The sequence below is a fragment of the Choloepus didactylus genome, chromosome 14, assembly GCF_015220235.1.
Source record: "Choloepus didactylus isolate mChoDid1 chromosome 14, mChoDid1.pri, whole genome shotgun sequence".
Classification (NCBI taxonomy): Eukaryota; Metazoa; Chordata; class Mammalia; order Pilosa; family Megalonychidae; genus Choloepus; species Choloepus didactylus.
Window position 1 is genome coordinate 34,880,186 of NC_051320.1, and position 26,206 is coordinate 34,906,391.

The 26,206-nt window shown below is 38.1% G+C and overlaps 1 protein-coding gene and 1 long non-coding RNA gene across 6 annotated transcripts in view; one reads left to right on the top strand and one right to left on the bottom strand.

Annotated features, from left to right (window-relative positions):
• Window positions 1-8,639, bottom strand: part of IL7 (interleukin 7) — a 41,627-nt gene extending 32,988 nt beyond the window's left edge. The window contains exons 1-2 of one of the 2 annotated variants that reach the window (XM_037802554.1): window positions 8,005-8,639; window positions 2,731-2,864 (exon numbers count right to left, since the gene is read on the bottom strand). In XM_037802554.1, coding sequence (XP_037658482.1) covers window positions 2,731-2,864; window positions 8,005-8,014 — 144 coding nt within the window. In that variant the 5' untranslated portion in view covers window positions 8,015-8,639. Of the gene's footprint in view, window positions 1-2,730; window positions 2,865-8,004 lie in introns of those variants that run through there. The other variant, XM_037802555.1, reaches the window with a different exon arrangement.
• LOC119508764 overlaps window positions 7,400-26,206 on the top strand; it is a 60,373-nt gene continuing 41,566 nt past the window's right edge. The window contains exon 1 of one of the 4 annotated variants that reach the window (XR_005211584.1): window positions 7,400-8,815. This is a non-coding gene — a long non-coding RNA (uncharacterized LOC119508764). The remainder of the gene's footprint in view (window positions 8,816-26,206) is intronic. The other 3 variants (XR_005211582.1, XR_005211585.1, XR_005211583.1) reach the window with 3 other exon arrangements.

Sequence of the window (26,206 nt, forward strand, 5' to 3'; positions counted from 1 at the left end):
AAAGGAATGAAGCGTAGATTCCATGTATTACTTGTATGAACTTTAAAAACATTGTGCTAACTGAAAGAAGCCGACACAAAAGGCCACATATTGCAAGGTTCCATTTATATGAAATGTCCGGAATAGCAAATCCATAGAGTCAGAAAATATATTAGTGGATACCTGGGGCTGAAGGGGAGGGAGGAATGGGGAGTGATTGCTAACGGTTTTGGTATTTGGGTGTTTTTTTTTTTTTTTTGGAGGTGAAGAAAATATTCCGGAACTCAGTAGAGGTGATGGCTGCATGATTTCTGAAGATCCTAAAAGCCACTGCACTATACACTTTAAAAGGATGAATTTCGTAATATATGAGTTATATCTCAATAAAAATAACTTAAAAATATATAAATGATGGATAAACTTAAAAAACATTCAACTTCACTAGCAATTAAAGAAATGTAAGCCCAAACAATAAGTTTTCTACTGCTTTAGCAGATATTTTAAAAAATAAAAACACTCAGTGTTGACAAGGGTGATGATCTCATATACTGCTATAAGAACTGTAAATCAGTCCATCCTTTCCAGAAAACTAGTTCTAAACATGGGTTGTGTCTCTTTGTCTCCAGACCTGGCTCACAACTAGTCTGTTTGTATGACATCACATCATGGCAGCTACTTCTCCTCTTCAAGTTAGAACTTGCATTCTTCACCACCAAGCTTCAACCATCACCAGAATGTAAGCTTTTCCAAAGAAAGATCCACACTTGGTTCATCACTGTCCATCCCCAACTCCCAACCCCTCCATGTACCCAAAAGGATTTTCCATAGTATTTGCACTTAACAGGCCCCAAGTTATGTTTACTGAATGAATAAACATAGATTACTGTTGGATGACAGGAGCACATGTGACTAAGAGCAGATGCTGTCTCTGACACTTACAAACTGGGCGATCCTGGGCCTCAGAGTCTTTCTTGTGAAATGGAGGTAATAAGAGTAACTCTCTCATAAGTGTGTTGTGAGGGTTAAATTAGTTAATACATGGAAAGCAAGCACTGAGAACATAAAAAGCACTGCATAAATGTTAGTAGTATTATAGTCTCCCAAACTTTCCTTCTGTGTGTGTCTAGTCTTGCCAAGTAAATTATTATTTTTGAGATTCAGAAAGTAGGTCTTACGTATTTTTAAAAAATTCCCCACTGCTTCTACTTCTACTATAATGGAAGTACATAATAGATAGTCAACAAATATTTACAGCATGAATTAAATAAAACTTACTCATACCAGTAAGCATCCATATGAACAGGCATAGTTTTTAACACTTAAAAGGTATTTAATATGCTTGTTCCTATGTTTCAGTGTTTAAAGTTGAAAGATTAGGAGTGGGGAAAGAGCTCTTGACTTTGGGTCTTGTTTTTGGCTTTCAGTAATTATGTGACCAATCTCTTTAAAAGCATCAATTTCCCCATCTTTAAAATGGATTTAAACATGAGACTCAAAACAGTAATTATCTGTAAAGCATCTAGCACATCCTGAGTAAATGAGGGTCTAAATGTGATCTACAAGTTATATTGCTATGAATTTTATCACTTATATTATATTGCTATGAATTTTATCACTTCCATTCTCTTTCCCTCACATTTATCACTCCCTATTTATAGACAACATTCTTAAGATGATCATGACACTGTTCCCTTGGATTGGTTAGTTTACGTACTCTTATATCTTTTGCTAATTAATCTCTTCAAATAGAGTAGATATATTTTGTTTTGTTTTGACATTATCATTGTTGTTCCATGCATGTGTGTTAATGAGATAACCTCTCTATATTTCCAGAAAAATGTGTTACAAATCTGATGGATAACATTCTCCTTCTTTTTAATTGCCCATAGCAATTTTTGCAGAGTTTTATACGCATATACTTATTTATAAATGTTGTTGAACTAATACTAGTTGATTCTCTGTCTGGATAATAGAATTCCATTAGAGACATTATCCTGACTCAAAAGTTTAATTTAGTAGTATCCATTTAATGCAGCCAATGTCAAAAAAAAATAGCACACAATGTAAAATGGGGGCAATACCCTTTAATGTGCACTTTTTTCCCCCTCATCAGCAGGCGAAATGAGGGACCGCTGAGATAAAGTTATCAGTATCATCTTGAACTTCCCATACCCTCCAGTGTGATTGAAAAGGACTGATTAGCAGTCAGATCAACACATTCCATTGTACTGATTCAGTTCTTCGAACTTAAATTAACTCACAGAAAGCATGGATATACATACATATCCCTACCTACCTATGAATACATGCGTATACACACACATAACACATCAGATGAAACAAAATAACAGGACATCTCTTTACATGATTTTCATATTGCTGTACTCTACTTTTCCCACTCCTATTGCAATGCTTCTACAGGGACTAACACCATAAAAGGGAGGTGAGGCAAAGCAGGCAGTGAGGATGAATTGTGTTTTCAAGAAGTTTGGTAGTGAAGGGAAATAGGACTTCAATGGATAGTTGTGGGCATCTTAGGGTCTAGTAGAAAAATCTTTTTTAAAGGACAAAAAATGATACCTACTATAAAAATATAGAGGGTTGCTAGCTCATTAAAGTTTATTCTTTAGTTATTTCACTTTCTTTTCAAGGAATATAGGGGATACTTGATTAAAAAACTGCATTCTAAAAGTTACAATTTCACATTATCCCAGTTAGTGAAAACGTGAGGAAAACAAAACAAGCACATACCAATTCATTGAAGCTGATCATTAGAACATTCTCATATTCTTTGCCTTCTCTACCTTCAATGTCACAATCAGATGATGCTACTGGCAACAGAACAAGGATCAGGGGAGGAATTCCGAAGATGTACCTAAAAGAAACTGAATTTAACATTAAATAAGAATAAGCTCAATGTTATGAGTCATGTTATATTTGGTTGTGGCATTTCAATTGGCTTGACAATTTTATAATCTATGGCACGTGAATGTGTATTACTGTAAAACTTGACAAAAGTCCACGTGTCCAGTTGAGTCCTCACCAAAGGGAGGCCGCATTTTGGGCGGTGGTGGGATTGGGGGGTGCTTACCGTCATTGTCCTGCCCTGTGGTTATGTTCTTTCTCTCTAATGATGGATCTCAAAACGTTTACTTCTCAAAACTGACATAGATTACATTTTGTATTTTGGGGCTCCTCTACCTGTCCTTTCAATACCTTCCTTCTTTACACTGCAACTGCGCTTCTAAGTGCACAGAGGCCCATGTTCTCTTCAAGCACATCTCTGTCAATACCTGAGTCCAGATTCTTGACATGTCAGAAAAATCCAATAAGTAAATTCATATCATGGTAGTGATTTATTTGTGTGTGTGTGTTTTTTTTAGTAGCTTTCCCAATTTTCTAATAAACAGAAGGAAATTATAAAATTATGTATGTGATAATCTGCTGCAAGGAGAAATATTTGCAGATAAGACTGATTCCTAGAAACCTTAAAGCCTGGTTATACAGGGAGCTCTTTCACAAGGATGCCCTGTGCCTTGAATGTGTCTAAGCATGCATCTTGTTTGCATCTTCCTGCAAACTTGGAGTTATGATGAGATATATTCGGTTCCAAATGAAATTTAACTATATTATTGGGTAGAAGACATTTTGCATGTGTGTCTTTTCTAATTAGAATCAGCAACACTCCTTCAAGCTCAAGGAAGCAATATTGTTACTCTAGCAAAAAGACTGCTAAGTATTTCATAAAGTTCCCAATATCATTTTAATCTATTATATCGTTATCTTATATACAAAGTCAGTAGCACTCCCCAATAAATTAAGTGCTATTAGTGACCCATTGTTTGGCAAAGAGAGAGAGCAGGCTAGATAGCAGATATAAGAACAAAAGTAAATCCTACCTGTCATCTTCATATATTACTGATACTTGCCATAACAAGAAAAACAAAAATCCCAGAGTGAGACATAGAATCTATTCTTTCTCTGCCACTAACTCTCTATATGCAGGATGATCAAGAATTCACTTGGAATACTAACAATGATGACAATGCTTCTTACCTTTGAGTGCCAAGCATTATTAGGTACTTTATGCATATTATCTCTACTATCACAAAAATCTTGCAAGTTAATCTTTTTGTAACACAGATAGTAGGGACTGGGTCTAGATTCTAATCTGAGCTTGCTGCCTCACCAGGATTTGATTAGGAAAGACCATAATTTTTTGATAACTTATAATCACATTGGTCTTGTAAATGGAAACCCCTTCCATGTAATAACACAGCGCACCCTCTGGCTCTCTCTCTCTCCTCCCGCCCCCTCTACTGTTCCTGCATCCTGAAGATTCTCAAACAATAATCATTTGCTAATTATTTACTAGATTTTGAGTTTTTGAATAATTAGTACCAATTGTTTAGAACCAAACTCTTTATTTTCTGTGTCATCTTATAGGTGTCCAAAAGGTAGACTTTGAGAGGAACAGAACAATATGGAAAAGGTATATAGCATATAACTTGAAATGAGTTTTAAGAGGAATATTCATTTTCTATGAGCACTGGTGATCATGTCCTCTTCACCCCAGTGCTCAGTAATTATTTCTCCCCAAATTCAGGTCAACTTCTTCATTCACTGGATGGCATCTTATGAATGCTTTCAATTGACGGTCTAGTGGAAAATTCACCTTGTCTCTTTTGTGTATATAACTACCTTTTCAACTCTAAAACATAATTTTCCCTGTTTGTAAAGAGTCTTTGTTGCTGTTGCTGTTGTTGAATAGGTTAGTTCCAGATAGACTTGGGAAGTGTAAAGCTCAGAAGGTTTGGAGTACAGGGACTTGGAATTTTTCTCTATGACAATGGGTTGTATGACTGAGAAAATGATAGAGCCCCTTTTAAGCTTCATTGACCTGATATCTAGAACAAAAAATTTAGATTAAATGATCTCTTAAAGTCCCTTCCAGCTCTTTAGCACCTTAATGCTAAGAATATCCGTGGCCATCCAAATACAGACACTCTTTAGATTTGAAATTGCCTCACCAACAGTGCTGCAAGCCCACCTGGGGCTAGAGACCTTAAGTACCCAGCTCTCTCTTTAGTGACCTGCAGTTTGGCCTGTAATTGAAGTCTTTTCCGCCACACATTACATAAGGGTAATATATTCAGACTCTAGTTTGGGGGTACTTTCTACATTGTTGTCTGAGTGGGAAAAGGACTCTGCTTTTATTTTGTTTTGTATGCATTTCTTTTCTTCTACCTAGATGCCAACCCCTTGCCCTCCCCTGAACTTTTCATTAGGTTACAGAAAAGTCAAACGTAAGCGATAATCCAAGGCAAGTTTGGGCTTGTGGAATTGTCTTTAGATCTCCTAAAGGGATTGAAACTGGAGAATTTGTTTTCAGTAGGGAATTTGGTTAAACCAGAAAGATGGTTGGCTAAAAATTCTTGTTGGTTTTTAATTTAAGCCAAATAATACATTCAACCCTCAGCTACCTAAGTTATGGGGTCAGAGTGAACATAAATAAGTTAGTTTCTATGGTTCATCAAAAACCTCTCCTTGGGCTTTAAGACACATAAATGTTCATTCAGTGTCCATTAAAACATCACATAGACCTGTTTTTACTGGGAATTAAAGGTAAACTGGTCCAAAAAATCCAGGAAGGAATAGAAGACATTATTTGAATAGATAAGACATGGTTTTAATAGGAATAATTAGTAAAATAACATGGGTAAATATATAAATAAGTAAAACTAATAAATAGCAATCACCATTTATTGTATGGAAATCAGCTTTTTAAGATTACAGAAAACGTATCTGATTAGACTTTAGAGGCCTAATATCTGCTACAACCATTCTTAAGATTGGACTATAAACTCTATCCACAAATCCTACAATAAGCAAAGAAATTTCTGCAGCCATCCATAATATTGTCTGCAATATTTTAGTTAATTCCATAAACACTTCATGAGGTAAGTACTACCAAATTAATCACATTTAACAATGAGTGTCTGGGGCACAAGTAGATTTTTTCCCACTTGTAATGTCTCTGGCAAAATCCAGGATTTAAATCCAGAAACTGAGCTCTACTGCTTCCTTTAAAAATTACTGTATGTGTTGTCACGGGAATTTAGTAAGTACTTCCCTGGCTGAGCTCTGAAACTCTGCATCATACACTCTTATTTCAGAAAAAAATGACAGTAAATATTTGTTCTCATTACACTAGGTTACGTATCAGGAGTGTGATCAAAAGACTATCTCACAAGTAGACGTGTGAATATGACAGAATTTGATACTCTTAGAATAACATTTTACGTTTTTAAGATATTTAAAGTGTTGTTTAAATTCTCCTTTATACCTGTTCAGTTTTTCTAATCCTTCTCTGTTTTTTATTACTATTCCATTTTTAAGTCCTCAAATAAAGTTTAATTACCTAAACCAGATAGCACAGTTGAGGACCACATAGTAGCCCCTCAACTACTTCAACCCTAAAGAAACAGCAAAGAAAAAGGTTAAGTACAGCCCTATCCTTAAGCTTCTAGTGAAATCTCTTGGAACAAAATGCAGAAAGCCACTCATCATAATTATTAGAAGCTTAGAATTCTTCTATTTTGTGGGCTAATTACTTATGGTGTGTGATTAACATGGACATACTGAAGGAAATAAAGGCTCCTTATTGATGATGCACACCATAACCTCCTTTTCTTGTTTTGCCTCTCCGCTTTAGATCAGGACTGATGCAAAAATTAGAACTGGCAGTTGCCCAGAAAGAAGTAATTGCAGGAGAACCATGGTCATTTTAAAGAAAACAAGGATATGCCCAATTTCTTATTCCAGATGAAACCCCTGGTGGACGCCCATTACAAATCTATAATTCGTTGTCCTCGATACCTCTCCCCTCCTTTTTTTGTTACTGAGTTTGTACTCCTCGCCTATGCCGCTTTTTGATTCTTTAAATCATAAGGGAGGGAAGTGGGCACTTTTGATCCAACGGAGTGGCTGGGAAAGCGCACTAACGAGGCATCTAAGAGAACAACCGTTTGTCCCCTCCTCCTCTCCCCCCACCCCCGCTCTACCCCACCCGTCTTCTTTTGCCTGAAGAAGTACTTACTGTAAAACATTCCAAATTCCCTCAGCAGATCCTTTTCCCTCACATCCCTTTCCCCCCTCTTTCTTCCAGTAAACGTTCTGGCTCTTTATGTTGGCCAAAGGTCTGCCAACGGACTCTAAGCGATCTCAACTCTACCCTTGCTCATTTTAAATCCGAATTGTGTTCAAATAATATATATTAAATCTCAGCAAAGGACTGGAATTTAGAGTCACGCCTATTTAATCCTGCCTCCACCAAGTAGAGCGCATATAAGGAAAAAGCAAAAACTGGAAGCTGGTCTTTCTCATTTCCAGCCTGAGGGCTTGGATTCCCAGCAAAAGGCGCAGGGTACAGCCCCAGTCGGAAACTCCCAGCCTCGCGCCGGTAAACGGGGTTTTCCAGGGACCTGTCCCCCTGGGACTTAAAAGCGCGTCCCGTGGGAGGTTTGCTTTCACTTCTCCAGGGAGTTCGGAGCTGCAAGAGCCCAGCTACTCTTCGCTCCCCGGCGCCTGTGAGTAACGCAGCGCGACCAGGGGTACGGGAAAAGCGGGTTGGATGCCGGGTTGACAGAGAACAGCGCTGGCTGGGGGAAGACCCGCAGACAGGCAGACAAAACAGAGAGGCACTGGCTACCCCTGAGACGTGACTGCAGGCTGCCACGGCTGAGCCGCGCGGAAGCCGCAGCGCTTCGTCTCTGGACAGAAAGCAGGAGTCGGGGACTGCTTCTCGCAGTGCGCCAGGAGCAGCAGCCCCAGGTGCAAGTGGCTAAAGGCCACCCTACTTAGGCGCGGCTGACGGCCGCCCGTGGGAAGCCAGTGCTCTTGGTAGGTCCAAAGTGCAAGGCCAAGCTGTTCCGGACGCGCTAGGGCGCTGGGGCCGGCAACGTGTCCCGAAGTCCCCGGCGTGCCGGACGCGCGTACCTGTGCGCCCGGGAGAGGCGCACTTACCATGGAACATGGTCTGCGGGAGGCGGGCGTAGTCATGATGACAGCAACAGCAGCAGGGGCAAGCTCTCACCGCCCATAGTCTTTCCCAGGACCCTGGTCTTCTGAGGAGTTGCCGGGAGTCGGGGCCGGGCAGGGCCGGATCTGCAGCGGGGTTCCTCTCACCCACGCCGCGCCTGCTGTTTCATCCATCCCGTGGGGGGCGGCACGTACCACGGTCCGGCTCTGAGCTTTGCCTTTTCCATAACTTCCGTGGGATAGGCCGGCAGCGTACTTTCAGTTTCTACTTTGCGCTTGTTCGGCAGGTTCGGTCTTCGGGTTCATCAGGGGGGCGCCTTCACTCTCCCTTCTCTTTAGCACCTGCGTCTTCCCTTAGCGCTTCCTGTGACCTGGACCAGGATAGAGGAGGGCGCGAATTTGCAAAGCACCGCAGGAGAAAGGAGCTGACCCTTCTGAATCGGAACGATTCAGGGCAAAAGACTTTCCAGATGACCTCTAGCCTTCTTGGCAATGCTAGGCGACTGGGACATAAAACCATCTGTTGCTAACATGTCCACGGAAGCCACAAATACGCAGAGCCCAAGCTGCTCAATTGCAAGCGGACGCCACGGAGGAGGTGGCGCAGCTCCTGCTGCGGATATGGTAGACGAAGCCAAGTCGTCTTGTAAAAAAGGGAAGTGAAGAATGATGAAGACGGTCACGCCCTCTGCCCCTCCAACCTCTCTAATCAGCGTCTTTCCTTTCTGCCCTCTGGACATGCACCTGCCCAGGTATCTCCTCAAAGAAAAATAATCCTGTGGACTCACCTAATGTGGTAAGTGGCATCTCTGGACCCAAGAATCAAGCCCCAAATTATGTGGAGGGCCTGGAGACTGACTATAGTAGCTCGATAGCATGTGCAGATTTGTCTGAATTGGCTAATAAATCAAACTATCCATTCTGACTGTGTCACTGAGGTGTTTTGTTTTGTTTCCTAGGCCTGAATTAACCTAAGAATTTCCTGCTTTAGTTTGGTTTCTGATATTCTGTAACTATTACCCTACCCCACTTAGAGGAAGATGGGTAATGTAATGTAAAAATAATAGCAGTAATTACAATGAGGGCTAACATTAATCTAGCATTTGCTCTTTCCCAGTCTTGTACTAAGCTCTTTATGTATATCATCTAATGAAAAACATGATGTGAGGCAGACACTTTTCCTTCTGGGCTTTACAGATGTAGGACTGACTTTAAGTAAGTTGCCAGAGTTCACTTAAGTGGTTAGTAGCAGAGCTTGGATCCAAACCAGCTGCCTTGTGGCTCTTTAATGAGCCCATTCTTCAAATCCCTGTGTTAGGAGTCCTTGTGAACAGTGCAGTAATGCAGAAATTGATGCCAGGGGGAGATAACAACAGTGTAGCTCTGTCATTGCCCGGGTGTGGTGAGCTCAGGAAAGGTTTTTGGAGTTTGTGACTTTACGTTGAGACTTGAGCAGAAATTAACCTGGGATGGTGAGGGGCACTTGAGATTCTGTTATCATGTGATCAAAGGCCTGGTAAAGAGGAAGGAAGGGAGAAAGAGAAATAGAATAACAATGAATTAGAGAGTGAGAAAGAGTTGCTCAAGCCTGAAACTTCAATCCCTGATTACTCTTTTGGTCTAACTTCCCACCTCCAATCCCCTGGCTCTACCTCCCAAATAAACCCCGAGTCCAGCCTGTCCACTCTGACTTTTTTACTGCTGTCACCTAAGTGCAAACCATGATCATCTCCTGTTGGAGTCATTAAGTGGCCTTCTAAGGGACCTTCTACATTGACACTTGTCCACCATCCCCTCCATTCTCTTCAGAGCAGCAGGCTATCTGATTACAGATCCCACCCTCTATGACTTCCTACTGCCTACCAAGCCTTCCCTGTCATGCCTTGCTCTGGGCCCTGCCACCTTCTCTGACCCACTGGCTTTTTGCCTTCCCTGTGCGCAGCCAAGCCTAGCTTACTTTCACTTCAAACACTCCCTGGCCCATGGCCAGCCTTCCATAACTGTTAGTGAGTGATGGAGTGAGAGAACCATTGAGTGAGAACGCATGAATGAGAACATGTGTGAAAGAGAAATTGTGTGAAAGCAGAAGAAAGAGAGAAGGACAGGGGAAGAGAACAAGGGACACAAATGAGAGCCAGGAAAGCCAAGTGGTTTCATTTGACTGGACTCTAGTTGGGGCTGGGAATTGGAAACACACCTAAGTTGATTATTTATTTATTTAAAATCCCTGGGCAGCAGCATTGAAGTCTGCAATTGCTCAAAGCCTGTACTTGTTTTTTACTTTTCAAGGACAGAGTAAAGAGCACCCATCAATAACTTGTTCAAGAGGCAATGCTTCTTCCTTTTTGGTGCAATCACTATAAAACCTGACAGAATATGGGCCTGTGCTTAAGTGAACTTTTGGGAAGCACCGGGGGAAATTATTCAGAGTTCTAAGAGAAGAAATGTAAATTATTCACTGAACTCTGACCCCAAATATGAGGCTTCTACTTGAAGAAAATATTGATAAAGCTTTTGAAATTTTTATGGTTATATGGAGAAGAGGACATTCTAATTATATCAAGTTGTTACTCTTCTGTCTGTCAGAGAAGTAATACCACACGAAAACAAAAGGATATCTCATGTCAGTGGATGATATTTTGATAAAGTGAATATTATTGTTCACCAGACAGATAGTCAAGAATAAAACATTTTACGAATTTTTTTAATGCTAATGCTTTATGATTAGAGAAATGCTGAGGTTACTATTATTCTTGCTCATGGACTCAGGGAATTGTGCAGAAAAGCTCACAAGGAACCAAAGTAGTGTCTGTATTTTATGAGTGATAACCAATAAAATTTTAAAAGGAAGATAACATTCTCAGAATGATTTAATGCAAAGTGGTAGGAAAAGAATGGAAATAAAAAGATATGATATCACTTTAAAGAGTTGTCGGAAATAAAGTGGTACCTGTAAGGGAATAAACGCTCTCTCGGTTCTGGAGGAGAAAAGAATTTATTTACGATCTTGCAAGATGGGGCGTCCAGCCAAACACGCGGAAGGCTGGCACGTCAGAGGAAGAGAATGGCGATGTTTAAATCTCCTACTCCTAATTCGCAAGTCCCTCCCCTGTTTCCCCATTGACTGGGTACTACAGAGGTTACAGCCTATCCGAGAACACTAACTAATTCATCTTTTGAGATTTTAATTTGTACAGCCAATCCCAGAGAGCCAACTAGCTCATTATTGAGATTTTGAACTGATTAGCCAATGCCCCCCCAAATTTTTATTTTTTTGCTGTGAGTTCCCGCCTCTGATACTACCTCATGTCTCTTTACATCAGGCAGATTCTCTCTTCTCTTTGTCTGGGGCTTGTTTAAACTGGTTTTGCCTCCATTTCCCTTATTCCATGCTGTCTCTATGTGAAAATGAAACTTATTCCTTTCTTACAAGAGAGAACAGTCAAAGGTTAATCATGTCCTTTTAAATATACTCAACCTTTAATTAAATGCAGTCAATTACTGATAACCCAGAATATTTTATTCATTACTGATTACCCGAACTACTCTTAACCCACCTTAATGTGACCATTCTTTTTGACCTGTGTTTAGAAGGGCTCCATGCTTGGTTTAATATTCTGCTGTCACTGTGTTGAAATTTTTGATCATTTTTGAACAAGGAGCCTTGTATTTTCACTTTGCCCTGGGCCCTGGAGACTCTAGCTGGTCATGCACACTCACACATATTTAGCTACACATTGTGAAGTGTAATGAATGCCTTTAAGATGTTTCCAGTCTGGGTGAGAAAATAGATATAAAATGTGCAGTTTCAAGGATAAGACGCTATTGGTACCAGGGGTTTAAGGTAGGCTGGTCCCATTTCATATATTGTAAAACAAGGGTCCAAAAAAGGGTTAATTAGCCTGTCTAATGAAAAAATAGGTATAAGTGGGTGAGCTATAATTCTAAATCAGGATGGTTAGATTTTAAAGCCTAAGCTTGGGAATACATTTTGAATTTTATCAAATGACCGCTGAGCATCTATTTACACAATCATATTTGTATTGTTACGTTCCTGAATAAACCATATCTTTGACATAGTGCTGAATTCAAGTTGCTAATATTTAATTTAAAATTTTGCAATTATATTCATAATTGAGATATGTTTGTTCTTCGTATTACATTCAACTGAGATTGGGCTCTTTTTGTCAGGTTTTGCTAGCTTCATAAATGGGATCAGGAATTCTATATTCTAAACTGCAACTGCTTTTTAAACTGTAACTGTTTGAGCATTATACAAACCATTTGTTTCTGGAGGGTTGCCTGGAGTTTACTAATAAAACCTGATTTTATGGGGATGACACCAGGGATAGGATGAGAATGGCAGTTTGGAGCATTACAAAAGTGAAAATTAAACGGTTTTTTCTTAAGGCTGAATCAAAATGGCCATGTCAAGATATCAGGAACTCTGCTGGAGACGTGTACATCAGCTTATCATTGATAGCTAGAGCCACGGAGATAAAAGAAGCTACCCAACCTGCATGTTAGAAGAGAGAAGAAAAGAGAGTGCCAATGAAGGGGAATCCTTGAGATGCTGGCGCTAAGGGTAGATGGAGAAATGGGCAGCCACCAACAAAATGGACAAATAGTGGAGAGCTGCGTAGGGGATCTGCTTAGAGCAGTGTCCCAGAAGGCGAAGGAGGACTGAATTTCAAAATAGATTGAGTAGTCACTATTTCCAAATGCCACAAAGAGGTTGAGCAAGAAGATCGAAAAGTGTGTCTACTGAGTTTAGTAGTAAAGAGATTGTCCTCGTTCCTCATGAGAACAGTTTCGGAAGAACCCTGTAGAGAGAAGCAGATTCCTGCCTGTGGGAGTGAGGGAAGGAGCAAATAAAGAGAGATGTTTGGTAGTGCTAAAATGAATAGGGTAATGACTTGAAAGGCATGCAATACGTAAGGTAAATTTTCATTTTCGAGTATGGGAGAGACTTGAGCATATTTATATATTAATAGATAAAACTGGGTTCTTTGTAAGTGGGAAAATATGGAACCGAGAAACCCAAGATATCTGATTTCTTTCTTTTTCTTATTTTCATCTCTCCCTTCTCTTCCATTTCAGTCTTTAAATTCCATAATTATTCACAACCAAAGTCCACTATAAATCTTGTGCTTATTTGTATACTCCTTATTGAAATGTTCCCTATGGCACTCACTTGTATACTTCCAGGTTGAGTACTGGCTTGCCTAAGAGAGAAATCTCATTTTTTCCCAAATAGCCTTTCAGAGGGAGAAGCTGTAACTTGTTTAGTTTATATTAGGCAGCCCTTTTATATATTAATGTACATATTTGGTTGGCGATCAGAATTATCTTTGCTATACTATATTTTGGAGGAAGTGCTTTAAACAGTTCCTTTATAGAAGATTAATTAAAGATTACACCTATGAACATTTTCTTCATGCATGCTATTTGATGAAAAGGGAAAAATAATTTGCATTTTTACCTTTAAAATCCCTGGACATATCCCATTAATATTATTCAGTTACTCTCTGTAGATGATGATTTGTTGTTATGAACTCATAGACAGCAGCGGCTGTGTCTTATTCAACTTGGAATTCTTAGCAAACAACAGAATGCCTTTCAAACTTCAGATTCTACCCAGGTGTGACTTGTGGGAAAGGGAGGCATCCCACTGCACGTCTGGACTTGTGTTCCCAGACGGCTGGTGCTCTGAGCAAAGCTGTGATAACATCCAGAGATGTTACTGTACCAACTACTGATTGACATTGATACGTTTAAGGTTCTGGCTGGTTTGGCAAAATTATTATGTTTAATATATATTTAAACTTCTTTGCCTACTATGAGGGGCTGCCTGTCTTATTTAAATTATTTTCTTGTTAGATTAGAAAATTGCTCCAATCAGCTTCTCCTTCAGGCAAGCCAGGTTTGTTCCAGCACATCTGTCATCATCTTGGACTGTGATTGAATTCTCAGAGCATCCATTAATTTGTATATGACATGGGATGATTAAGTGTGTTGGGTGAGAAATAACACACTACAAAATAATTTATTTGAGGTCTTAGAATTGCAATTTGGGGAGAACAGGTTCGTGTAGCAACCCAAATTGTGTCCTGTTTTGGGCTTCCATGCAAGGGTTTTTAAAGAAAAAGATTATGTAAGTAGTTTGTAAAGAATTATGATTAGTGGATATTCAGGGTGTTCCAAATGTCCATTAAGTTAGAGAGTTTATTGGTTTCTTTGTCTTGTGATTGCTTCATGGCATCCAGATGTCCTCAGAGATTAGCAAGGTTGAAGTATGATATGGATATTGTCACCTCAAGATCCAAGATTCTGCCAGCATCATTTTCAATTATGATATTCCAGTTAAAGCTTTGGATACATAACCAGCATCTCCAAACATTCCTGTTAACAAGGAGGATATTGTCTTATTGAATGTATGCAAATAATTGTATTTCCATGAAAATGAGAATATTCAGTAAGAGTTTCTGAATTCAAGGGGCTCAGGGAGAAAAAGATAAATGTTTTATGAGTTGTACATGGCTTAAGGGAAAAGCAAAAGGGATTCCTTGTACGTAAAAAATAATAAAATGTTATCAATATTTCAAACAAAACCCATAATTATTTTTTAATTAATTCATTCAGTCCTAAATAATTATTTCTTGCTCTGCTCCATTTTGTGTTGGCAATTTCATGAACCCGTCAGCTTCCCACTAGATTTCTGGAAATCCTGAGTCAGTCCCATGGTTTGGTCTCCAGGTTCTTTAAGCAATGTCGTTAGCAGCTTGTGCCCCAGTGTTCCTAGCACAGTCCTTTCCGCAGGTCTCTGAGGCAGTATGTTTTTGGTTGAAGAAGAAGCACTCTGACTTGTAGCTGATTGCAAGTGTTTCCAGGAAAACATCAGAATGAAACAAAAAACCTCTGTGGATTGTAAAGAATGGTTATGGTTAACTTTTTACTGTTTTATAAAAGTGAAAGATCTAATGAGAGTTCATCATAAAATAATGCATTTGTGAAGGTAATTTGGTTGTGGCATGTAACATATTTTTAAGAATAACTGAAATTATGCCTGATAACATTATACTGTAGTGTGAGGGAGTTCAATACTAGGATATTTTATGGACAGTGAGGACATTAACAAATCTTCAGGAACTTTATATTATTTCTGGAATATATATATTTATTAGTAACATTTTATTTACATAAATCCAACTAACAGAAGGTTAGGAAATCCCTTCTAATTTGACAACAATTTTGCAATTCATAACATGTCATATAAATCTATTTGTAGCACCTCTCTTTTTACAAGGTGAAAGAGCAGATTCTATGTGATTTTCCAGGGACCCTCCGGAAACTTCCAAGACAGCTTGAAATTAAAAAGATATCATTTAGTCTTAAAAGAAACAAACAAACAAACAAAAAAACAGGTTGATGAAGAAACCTTGAGGGCACTATATTGAGTGAAATAAGTCAGACACATAAGGACAAATATTGCAGGGTCTCACTGATATGCACTAATTATAATATGTAAACTCATAGACATGAAATATAAGTTACCAGGATATAGAAAAAGGCTAAAGAATGGGGAGCGGTTGCTTATTATGAGCAGAATGTTCAACTAGGTTGAACTTAAGTGTTTGGAAATGGACAGAGATGACGGTAGCATGTTATTGTGAGAACAACAGTGCTGAATGGTGTGTGAAGGTGGTGGAAAGGGTAAGCTCAGAGTCATGCATGTCACCAGAAGGAAAGTTGGAGGTTAAAAGATGGAACTGTATAAAACAGTGACTCTTGTGGCGGACAATGTCTGTGATTAACTGTACAAATGTTAGAAATCTCTCTCATGAACTAGAACAAATGTATGATACTATAACTAGAAGTTAATAATAGAGGGTCTTATAGGGAAAAAAAATATGACTACTGCAAACTATATACTACAGTTAGTAGTATTTTAACATTCTTTCATCAACATTAACAAATGTACTATACCAATACTGTGAATCAATAATGGAGGGGGGTTGGTTAGGGGTATGGGAGGAGGTGAGTTTTCTTTTTTTGTCTTTTTCTCTTTTCTGGAGTAATGAAAATGTTCTAAAAATTAAAAAAAAAAAACAATTGTGATGGATGCACAGCTGTGTGATGGCACGGTGGGCAATTGATTGTGCACTTTGGATCTTTGGATTGTTGTACGGTATGTGAACAATCTCAATAAAATTAAATAAAAAAAGATATCATTTAGGATTTGATTCGAGAAGGCAAAATGTCAAAAGTTGTCAGGAAGTTTGAACACTTGGTTAAAGGGAATCACAATAAAAGATTTAAGAAGTGAATACAGGAGATAATATGAAAAAAAAAGTCCTGACTTTTGTTGTTTTTTTAATTCCCTCCAAAATGGGAAAACTTGTTTTGATTTTTAGATAATCAAGAACATGATTAAGCTAACATGCAATACAAAAAGTTATTCTGATAAAACAGACTCTCTGCCTTTTACTCTGATTACTCAGAAAAAAACTTACAACCTCTTAAAAGAACAGACCAATAATCCAATAAAACTTTGTCATTTAATAGAAAGAAAACCAAATTGTAGTTTTGTATCAGTATACTATTTGATACTAAGGGTCTTAAAAATTTTATAGATAGGCCCATCGTCTTACCCACCTTCAACCATAAGAAATAAAATTCATTTTCTACAAAGGTTCCACAACTTTCCATATATACTCAGGTTTTTGTCCTACATTTCCCCTTTCTCATTCTGTAACCAGTCATTCTATTTTAGGACAAAACTATTCTCCTTTTCCTTAATAAAACACATCCTGTATACCTGATACACTTAAATTAGCAAAATGATTTTGAAGCCTGCTTCCAAGCTGACACCTTACAAAACACTATTACTTGTCAAAATAAAACTTGTCAGAATAATGACTCAATCTGGTTAAATGCAAAATTATATATATATATATATATTTCATTTTAAACATCTAGTAGATACAATACTAGCTTCTTTGATCAGTAAACCTGTATATGTTAAGAAACAGCATCTCAAAAAAAATGCATCCCTCTTTTTTCCCTTAAAAGTGGATAATCCAGTTTCCGATGCCTCTGTTGTTTGCAATATACAAAACTGTTTTCCTTTATATTTAGTCCCTTGGAGGTTCCTCTACTTTTGTATTGATTGCCATTAAAAGTGGCAATTGGGAACTTTTTTCTAATTTTTTATTCCACCTTTTGGAATTGTTGTTAATTGTAAAGCCATGAGTTTATTTTATTTTATTTTATTTTTATCCTGATCCAGAGTTCTTTCAAAATGTTCAGCTAATTTAACAGGTTTATCTAAAGGAGTAGCTTCCTACTAAACTTACGTTTTTTAACCAACTTAGCAAGATTAAGTTTAAGTCCATTGACAAATAATGAGGACAGCGTCCCTTCTAATGCATCAGCAAAAGATGAAAAACCTGAATGAACACCAAAGGTCTGAGACAATCGCTCCTTATAATCCCAGATGGATTCATCCTTTTTTGTTTGTTTGTTTACAAGATTGGATTCTTCACCAATCAGTGTTTCGTTTTGATGAAAAGCCTTTGGAATGGCATTTAATAAGCCCTTAGCATTTTTTTTTTTTAATTAGAGAAGTTATAGGCTTCCAGAAAAATCATGCAGAAATTTGGCAAGCCTTTTTAGGAGCATCCCTAACTGTAACATTTGTAGAGTCTCTTATATCATCTTCTAGCTTTTCCCATTTGGCTGCCTTGATTGATTGATTGCTCTATCTATATTTTTGTTGTTGTCTCACCCAGACTTAAAACCATATACAAATTGAAAAGGATGAGGCAATTCTGGATTATAAATTCCAATCAGAATTCTAAATTCCTCTTAATTTTTTTTTTTTTTTTTTTTTTTTTGATCCATTTTAGGATTGGGAAATTCCTTAACAAGAGCCTCTGCTCTTGACCAGTGGCTATGTTACTGAGGGTGCCATTCTGGCAGTCTCAGAAGGTCTGGTCTTATAGGGCTTTTGCCAAATTTTAGTAGTCAGGCAAAGAAGGCTACAAGGAAGGAACACAAAGAGGGTGTAGGGTTAGGAGAAGCAGAAAGGGCAGCATTGTCCCATCCAATCTTTTCAGTCAGAGGGTTATCAAGGCCAGATTTTAATTTTTCTTAAAGCATCCTGTAAGGAGTCCTTTACTGAAGCAATTTTGGAATTAGATGCTCTTTTGGCTATTTGGCATACCAATTAAAGAATGCATCCCACTGTTTTGGGGGACCTGCAGTAGGATTTAGGTTTCCTTGTATGGCTCTTAGTTCGGCTTTAGTCCAAGGAGTGTTGGTGATAGAGGCAGTTCCTAAGTCTCCTTCATTAAGTTTAACTTTAAAGGAGACTCAGAGGGATGGGTCAGAGGAGCTTCAGGGCCCTGATTATAAAAGGGTAAATCCACGAGGCTAGGATAAATAGGAGGACAGGGAGGCGGAAGAGGGAGCTGAGACAGGCTTGGAAAATTCAGAGGTTTCAGAGAGTTTTTTTAAGTTTAGTTGTGCATTAAGACAAGTCTTTGTTTTGCTGTTTCTTTCTTGAAGAGAGGCAATTTTGGTATTTGTTATGCATTTGGAAGCTTCAAAAAATTCCAAAATTTCCAAGCTTCCAATTAAAAAAAAAAAAAGAAAGGTTATCTTCTTCTGGTCTTTTGATTTTAAAGCCCCTATTCTATAACTGTGCATGCAAATACACTAAATTGAGCATATCAAAAGAGCCTCATTATGATCATTACAACTCGAGATTGTTTCTAGTATGCCAAGTCTGGCAAGACAAAAATTTACATGAGGTAGGACTATAATTTTTGTACATGAAACCAGCTGGTGTGCCAGGCAGCAGTACACCATCAGCGTGTACATGGTGAGCAATCGTAAATCCTAAACCTGAGAGGAATTGTCTGGGGTTTTGAGCAAGTGTGATATTTTACAATGTGCCTTTCATGGGATACATGTTTTGCCAGGTAGACAGCCTGTGCTCTCGCTGTCCAGCCAGTAGCCAGTGTTTCCTATTAGCACGGAAATTGTCTTGAGGGTGGTAGGCGACCCTGTGTCAAATCTAGCCTGAGTCTTGATTTCAGAATCTGAGACTTCTCATCAAGTGCCGGCAGGTGCTATAATAGTGTTGAAGTGCCTGGCTGGGCCCACCAAAATACTTATTTGATTGCTGTTAGTTAGAACATTGGTCAAATTGATTGTTAAGGACGCAACCCACCCCTAAAAAGAGCTCATTACCAAGGGGGGAGTACTCAAGTCCCATCTGAGTACTCACCACACAAGGAAAGTGTCCTTGTACGCAAGAAAGGGCAAACAAAGGACTGTGTCCACCAGCCCAAACAGAAGAACAGAAGTTCAAATGCGCTGTACCAGAAGACACCCAAAGAGAAACCAGTATCTCAACCGAAAATGAACCAAGAGGACGCTCCAGCAGAAAGCTGGGGCCATGGGGGAAACGACAGAGCCCAAGAGACTCCAGCAGGTACCGAACTCGAATCCAACAGTGGCTCCGTAGTTGCTTCAGATTCCGTTTCTGACACCGCGTAATGTGTCAAGAAATAACAAACTGAGCTGCAAGGCAATGAAAGCATTTATTTGGGGTCTTAGAATTGCAATTCGGGGAGGACAGATTCAGGTAGCAACCCAAATCGTATCCCATGTTGAGGCTTCTAAGCAAAGATTTTTAAAGAAAAAAGATTATATAGGTTGTTTGTAAAGAATTATGATTCTGGATATTTGGGACATTCCAAATGTCCTTCAAATTAGACAGTTTAATGATTTCTTTATCTTGCGGTTGGTTCATGGCCTTCAGATGTCCTCAGGGTTCTGAGATATGTTGCTGCTTATAGTTTCACATGCTTCGGCAGTTCGTGAAATCTGGCTGAGACGTGCATAAGAGTAACTTCCTGAATGGCCTCCTGACTCCATTTTCATTCTCTTAGCCATAGTAACTCTATTTTGTTTTATTTCATTTTACAAGTGTATTGCAACAGTAATGATGTTATTAAATTGTGATCTACAAAGATCTTGTACCTCCCCGGGTTCCTAGGGTATCAGTCATTACTGTGGGCAAATAATGTGTCAATTAACTGGCATCCTACAAAGCCTGAAATTACCATTAAAATGCTCACTTAGGAATGTAATTTGTTAGCTGGTAGTGACATACACACTTAAAGAGAAGTACATAAAAATAGAATTTTCAAGAGACCAAAACACCAAGGCTCACAGTGTGGCACTGTCATAAACACTGAGAATAGAATGGAACAGAGTGTCATATGTTTCGTGAGTAACATGGCCTATGACTTGGGGACTGTGCATTGATTTCCTTGTTTCTTTTCCTATGTCAGCAGTTCTCCCTAATATTTAACTAACACGTTTTATAATAATGTTTTCCTTATTTGAGGTTTTTTTTTTTTTTTTTTTTTTGACTCACTAGTTTTTGTTTGTTTGTTTCCCCTACCTGTCTTTGGTAACACATTATTTTAAACCAGGGATATGTAAAATTTTTCACTTCCTATAATTTTCCTCATTTCAAGGTGGTATTCTGTGACATTGCCATGGTCCGAGGCCTCTGAACTGCTCTTTAGATTAGCAAAGTGGGGTTATTTGGTTCTATTGTGAAGCAAACCCATATTATAACAGTTTTCTATTCTAAAAATAAACTGTGGAATTAGAGCTGTATGTAATTAAGGCATTTGAGTTTATTTTTTAAGTTTTCGAGTATTTTTTTCACTTTATTTACATTGTCTAAGTGACCTACAATGAGATCTAACAGCAACAACAACAAAAACCCAAATATTGGCATGTACTGGTGTATCAATTATTTGAGAATGATCAATCTTCTGAGATTAGATGCTTTTACAGCCATTCTCCAGGAATAGCCAGATTTAGATTAGTGAGTTTAAGAAATATATTGAAATAAACAAAAATGAAACAAGACTGAAGAGCTTCGAGAGCCATAAAGATCAGTATCAAAAGGCAGGAAGGCTCAGGGGTCCAAAGAGATCTCCGGAGGTTCAATCCAGAAAGTGGCAGGAGATCCCTAGCAGCTCCACTTCTACCACTGTTGCTGCTGTTTTCATCTTGGTTAGGATTACTATCTTCCTTGTGACTTTAATGTTCTTGGGGTCTTTTTAGGCCTTGATACCCTTAATAAATATTTGTTTTGTTGACTTCAATTCCTTTTCTCCTTCCTCCCATGAAATTCTTGTTTAATATTAAACTGTAAAAAGAAATAAACAAACCTCATGGCAAACCTGTTCTTGGAAGTAGATCTCTTTGACAGTTCCCCTTGGGTTGTGCTCCTAACTCAGTATTCCATATCACTAAATGGATTTAACGGGAACTTTGCTTTTCCAGGATAGTAAGTGCTCGTTTAAACAATGTGTGTTTCTGAAATGCGCTGCTACCTAGGCAACGAGTTTCTTCTGCTGAAACAGCACCAATAAAAATTGTGGGTAGGGGTTTGTTCTGGCAGTATATTTTACATTACTAAAAATAAAGGCCAAATGGAAACTTCAAGTATAGACACATAATGGCAATGTTTCAATCTTCATTGGCCTGTAAGACTGCTTGAATGGCTTTTATGTGCTTACTACTATATGTGCACTATATATACTCTGGGAAGATACAAAGGCAGGCTGGTAAGGGGTGTTTCTATCATCCTGCACTTCATTAATTGGGCTCATCTTTCTCCCTGGGAATAGTCAAGGTTTGTCCATAAATGTGCTCAACTCCCTCAACACTAAATAACCCTTCTCTAAATTCCACGTATGTTTATGAAGTAAGACTATGTGCTATACATTGTTCTAGGAACTCAGGATATATGAGTGTACAAAACAGACAAAACTAATTTCTGTTCAATTGAGTTTACATCCTAGTAGAGGAGATAGACAATAAACAATAAAGAAGTAAAAATGTCTCAGAAAAGAAATTAAGTTCAGGGAGGGGGCTGGGAGAAGTAGCCTCAGTGTAAGGGGGGTTGTGTGAGGGGCAAGGGGTGAGTGTTGTGATTATAAACAGGCTTCAGTCAGAAGATAACATGTGGGCAATGACTTGAAGGTGGTGATGGGTGAGCCGTGTCGGTGTCGATGTGACGCGCCCTCCTGGAGAGAAAAGCCAGCACCAAAACTCTAAAGCAGGAGCATGCCTGGAGACCTCGAGTGGTCTGCTTCTAGTTAGGCTCCTTTCTCTTTCTCTTTTTATGAACCAGACTCATTAATTCTTCATCCTGGCTTCTGCCCACCATGTCCGATGTCAGCAATGAACTAGTTGGGTAGTTATTGTTGATGATGTTATTTCTTAAATAATCTTGTTAAAATTATAAGAACATGTAAACTGTAATCATTTAATAAATAGAGATAAGCAACATTTTTTAAAAAAAAGTAAAACTCCATGTAACCATCATGGGGCGGTTACAGCTAAGTCCTTGCTGCATGTATTTCAGTACCCACAAATGTGTAGACACATATATTTTAACCAAAATGAGGTCATACTACTCATATGGTTCTGCAACATGCTTTGTTTTCAGTCTGTGCCCTCCATCGTTCTAGTTCTTCCCATCCTATAACCTCCTGAAGATATGTATTTAACTGTCCATTCTATTCCCAGACTAGAAACTTGGGGAAAATAAAATTAATCACTAATTACTACCTTCTTGCTGGTAACTGTCATCTCTTGTCCATTCCTGCTGTTTTTGTTTAGGCCCTCTTTCTACCTCTCCTTGATTACAAAATCTCCTTAAAAGGTGTTTCTGAAATAATGGTCCAACAATGTCACTCCCTGATAAAACTTTGACAGTGACTTCTCATTTCCTAAGGGTAGTGTTCAAATTGCTCTGATGGAATACAAGGTTCTTCCTGATTTAGTGTTACCCACCACTTCCTGCCACCGTCAGATTCCCAAGAGATCCTGGAGGCCATTCTGTACCCTCTAACCTTTCAGACTTTCAGGCTTCCCTCCCTCTGCACAGGTGTGCTTCTTGCCTAGAGTGTCTCCCCCACTCCATCCTTTGGAGTTTAGCACAGTTTTTTTATACTTAGGGATGTTCTGTCTAATGTCAGTTGTAGAGATTAGGTCTTATTCTAAGAAACAACTATGAGTTATATTGAAACTGTTTTGACTGTCTTTTCCCCACAATGTGAGATCCTTGAGGGCAGAAACTTCTCTTATGCTTATGGTTTTGAGCCTAGTACACTGCCTGTCTTGCCTTAGGTGTTTGATGTCAGTTTGTTGAATGAATGGGTGGCTATTTCTCTTGTTACATGTGCTACTGTATTAGACTTTCACAATTTCCTGAGGGCAGACATCTATCTTGCTTTTACTACTATTCTCAATGTTCAGGACAGTGCTTGGCATGCCACAGACTCTCTGTAAAGAATAGGCAATGCCATCTTAGAGGCAGATGTATTTATTCATTCTGGTATATTTACTCATCAGCTAATAACTAGGTTACTAGATTAATTGGAATGCCTCACCCCCCAGAAATTCTAACTGTAAAGCAACTCTGCATTTTAGACACATTCAATTTAGTCATATATTTAAACAATAAATCAACTGTTATGATTACATCATGCATGTCTAATATCTATACAGCCAGCATCTATGGCTGTATTATAAATGTAGCTCTATATTTAAGTTACTATGTATAGTTCTTAACCCTGGGAACTTCAGTATCCACAAACCACAAATAATCTAGATGGGACAGCACTATAAAGATGAAATCAGAGTTTCTTCTTTTAAAATGGTCTCTAGAAGGATTTAACCTTACCTAAATTTTTATATTTTTGTTTGTTAGCTGAGAAATAGATGTAAAGAAATAGGACAGTGAAGGGGAAGAAAATTTAGTTAAATATGAAATACCTTTTCATGTTAAATATTTCTTACTACTATTTCCATTTCAATAATGCTATTAAATTGACTATGTGTTTTAGTTGTAAATTCTGCTTTAGTTATTTTGTTCACTTCCTACCCTCTCCCAAAAATAAATAAACAAAAACAACAATTTTGAAATTGAGGAGACTGGTGACAGACATTATTCCAGAATTGCTTATTTTTATTTGTGACATTTTTGTTTATGAGAGATATTTGGTCATAGCAATATTTATGATGACTAATAGTGGTTTCTAGGCAGCACTGAAAATAGAATTTTGCAAGCGTGTATCCTGGTAGATGGACACTATGTTGCATAAATTGAGTCCATAAAATATGTTTTACAAACTAGTGTCGGTGTTGGTTTTGCTGTTCGTTTTGAAGTTTATTTGTATTTTGGAATTATGAATTAAAAAATTCCATCTGCATTGGATGGACAATAATTTGATAATTTTCACACTACATTCATTGAGAACAAATATCTGCATTTATTTTTAATTAATCTGGTCAAACCTCTTCCATATTGTGTAAAATATGTTAAATGCTTTCAATGTATAAAATGTCACTTATATTTCCTTACGTTTTAGTAATGCCGATAGGGTGGGGTGATCACCAGAAGAAACTGTACTCTAAAACTAACAATTTATGTTGGAATAGACACACATTGAACAATATGAAGATCTGTTTAATATTCTGTATCTCAGTTATGAATATCAGGTATTACAAATGTTTTGACACCCTGAAAATTTTACTTGCAGATGTTTTTATTCTTACTCAAAGTGGTTACCTTGTGAACTTAAATGCCTATTCTATAGTCATTTCCTCAAAATCGTTTTTGGAAACCTCTCTTAGAGTAGATTATTTTCAAAATTCTTGTGCTTTGTGTGTTTGATTTTGTTTTTAAATGGTGGTAAATCAATTCAGAAACAAAAAGAATTGTGGAATTCTTTAAAAATTCATTATTCCCTTTGGCAGGGTTACAAATCCAAATGCCTTTGGGGGCTAAGTAGCTAATGTAAGTTGAGCGTCGAGGATGGTGGCCTGCAGGGACTGTAGTGACTGCCATTGTCTAGAGGACGCTGGAATGCAGGACCATCATCTCCTGGTTTTCCACTTTTACAGCCAAGGCTGAAAATTGGCATTTTTGCTGTACTCTCTCAAGTTTTAAATGTTACCTCAGTTGTTTTAAACACTTAATTAGCAACCTCTGCTTTACAATAGCACCTCTTCATAGTCCCTGTTCTCTATGAAAGCTCTTCTTAAACTTTACATAAATTCAACTTTCTTCAGCACGCCAACAGTCTTCCTCACTAATTTATCAATAGCATTGTGACAGAGAATAATAACAGTGTGGGGTTTTATCATATGCATGTTTATCAGTGAGGCCTCCCTGCATATAATACACCATATAAAATAGCCATCCCTGCACACCTTCCCCTTACTTCCATATATTTTTCTCCATAGCAGTTTTTAGCATTGGACAGAGTGTATAGTTCCTTGTTATTGTCTTTTTCTCACCACTATAAGCTCCATGAAGACATTTTTTGTTTGGATTGATCCCTAATTCCTAGAATATTTATTGGCAAATAGTAGGCCCTTAATAAATATCCATTGAATGAATGAATATTCTTCATATAACCAACCACATGGGTGAAATAACTAAGGAAATTAGGGATATTTGGCCTTAAGAAGAAAAGACATAATCAGCAACACAACCAGTCGGTGCACTAGAGCTGGCTCACAGAAATCAACTGTATCTCTTCCCAACTCTGTGTTCAGTGATGTCCCATTATTTGCTTAAAGACAGCCAGGGTGAGAGTTTTTCCACCATAGAAATCAGAAAATGATACAATGTTATATAATTTACCAGCATACCATTGCACGCAACAGTTGTCATCAATGAAAAAGGAATTAATTTTACTCTGTGTGGCAGATAGTGGCTTAGCAATAGGAAGAACTTCCTAGCGTTTACAACTATCAAGCAACAGCATGGACTGTCTCCTAGGAAGCATTCAGGCTTTTATTAGATAGTCACTTATTGCGGCCATACACTATAAGACTGATGCAGGCATGCAGAATGGTGGGGTCATAGTATATGTTCTCTTTGAAAATAATTCATCCTTTTTCATCTACCTGCTTTCAAGATTTTACCCACTGTCTTTGGTTTTTCTGCAATTTCACTATGGTGTGTCTAGGTGTGGATTTCTCTTTATTTATCCTGCTTTGGATTTTTGGAACTTCTTGAATCTGTGGTTTGGTATCTTTTATCAGTTCTAAAAACTCTCATCTATTATTTCTT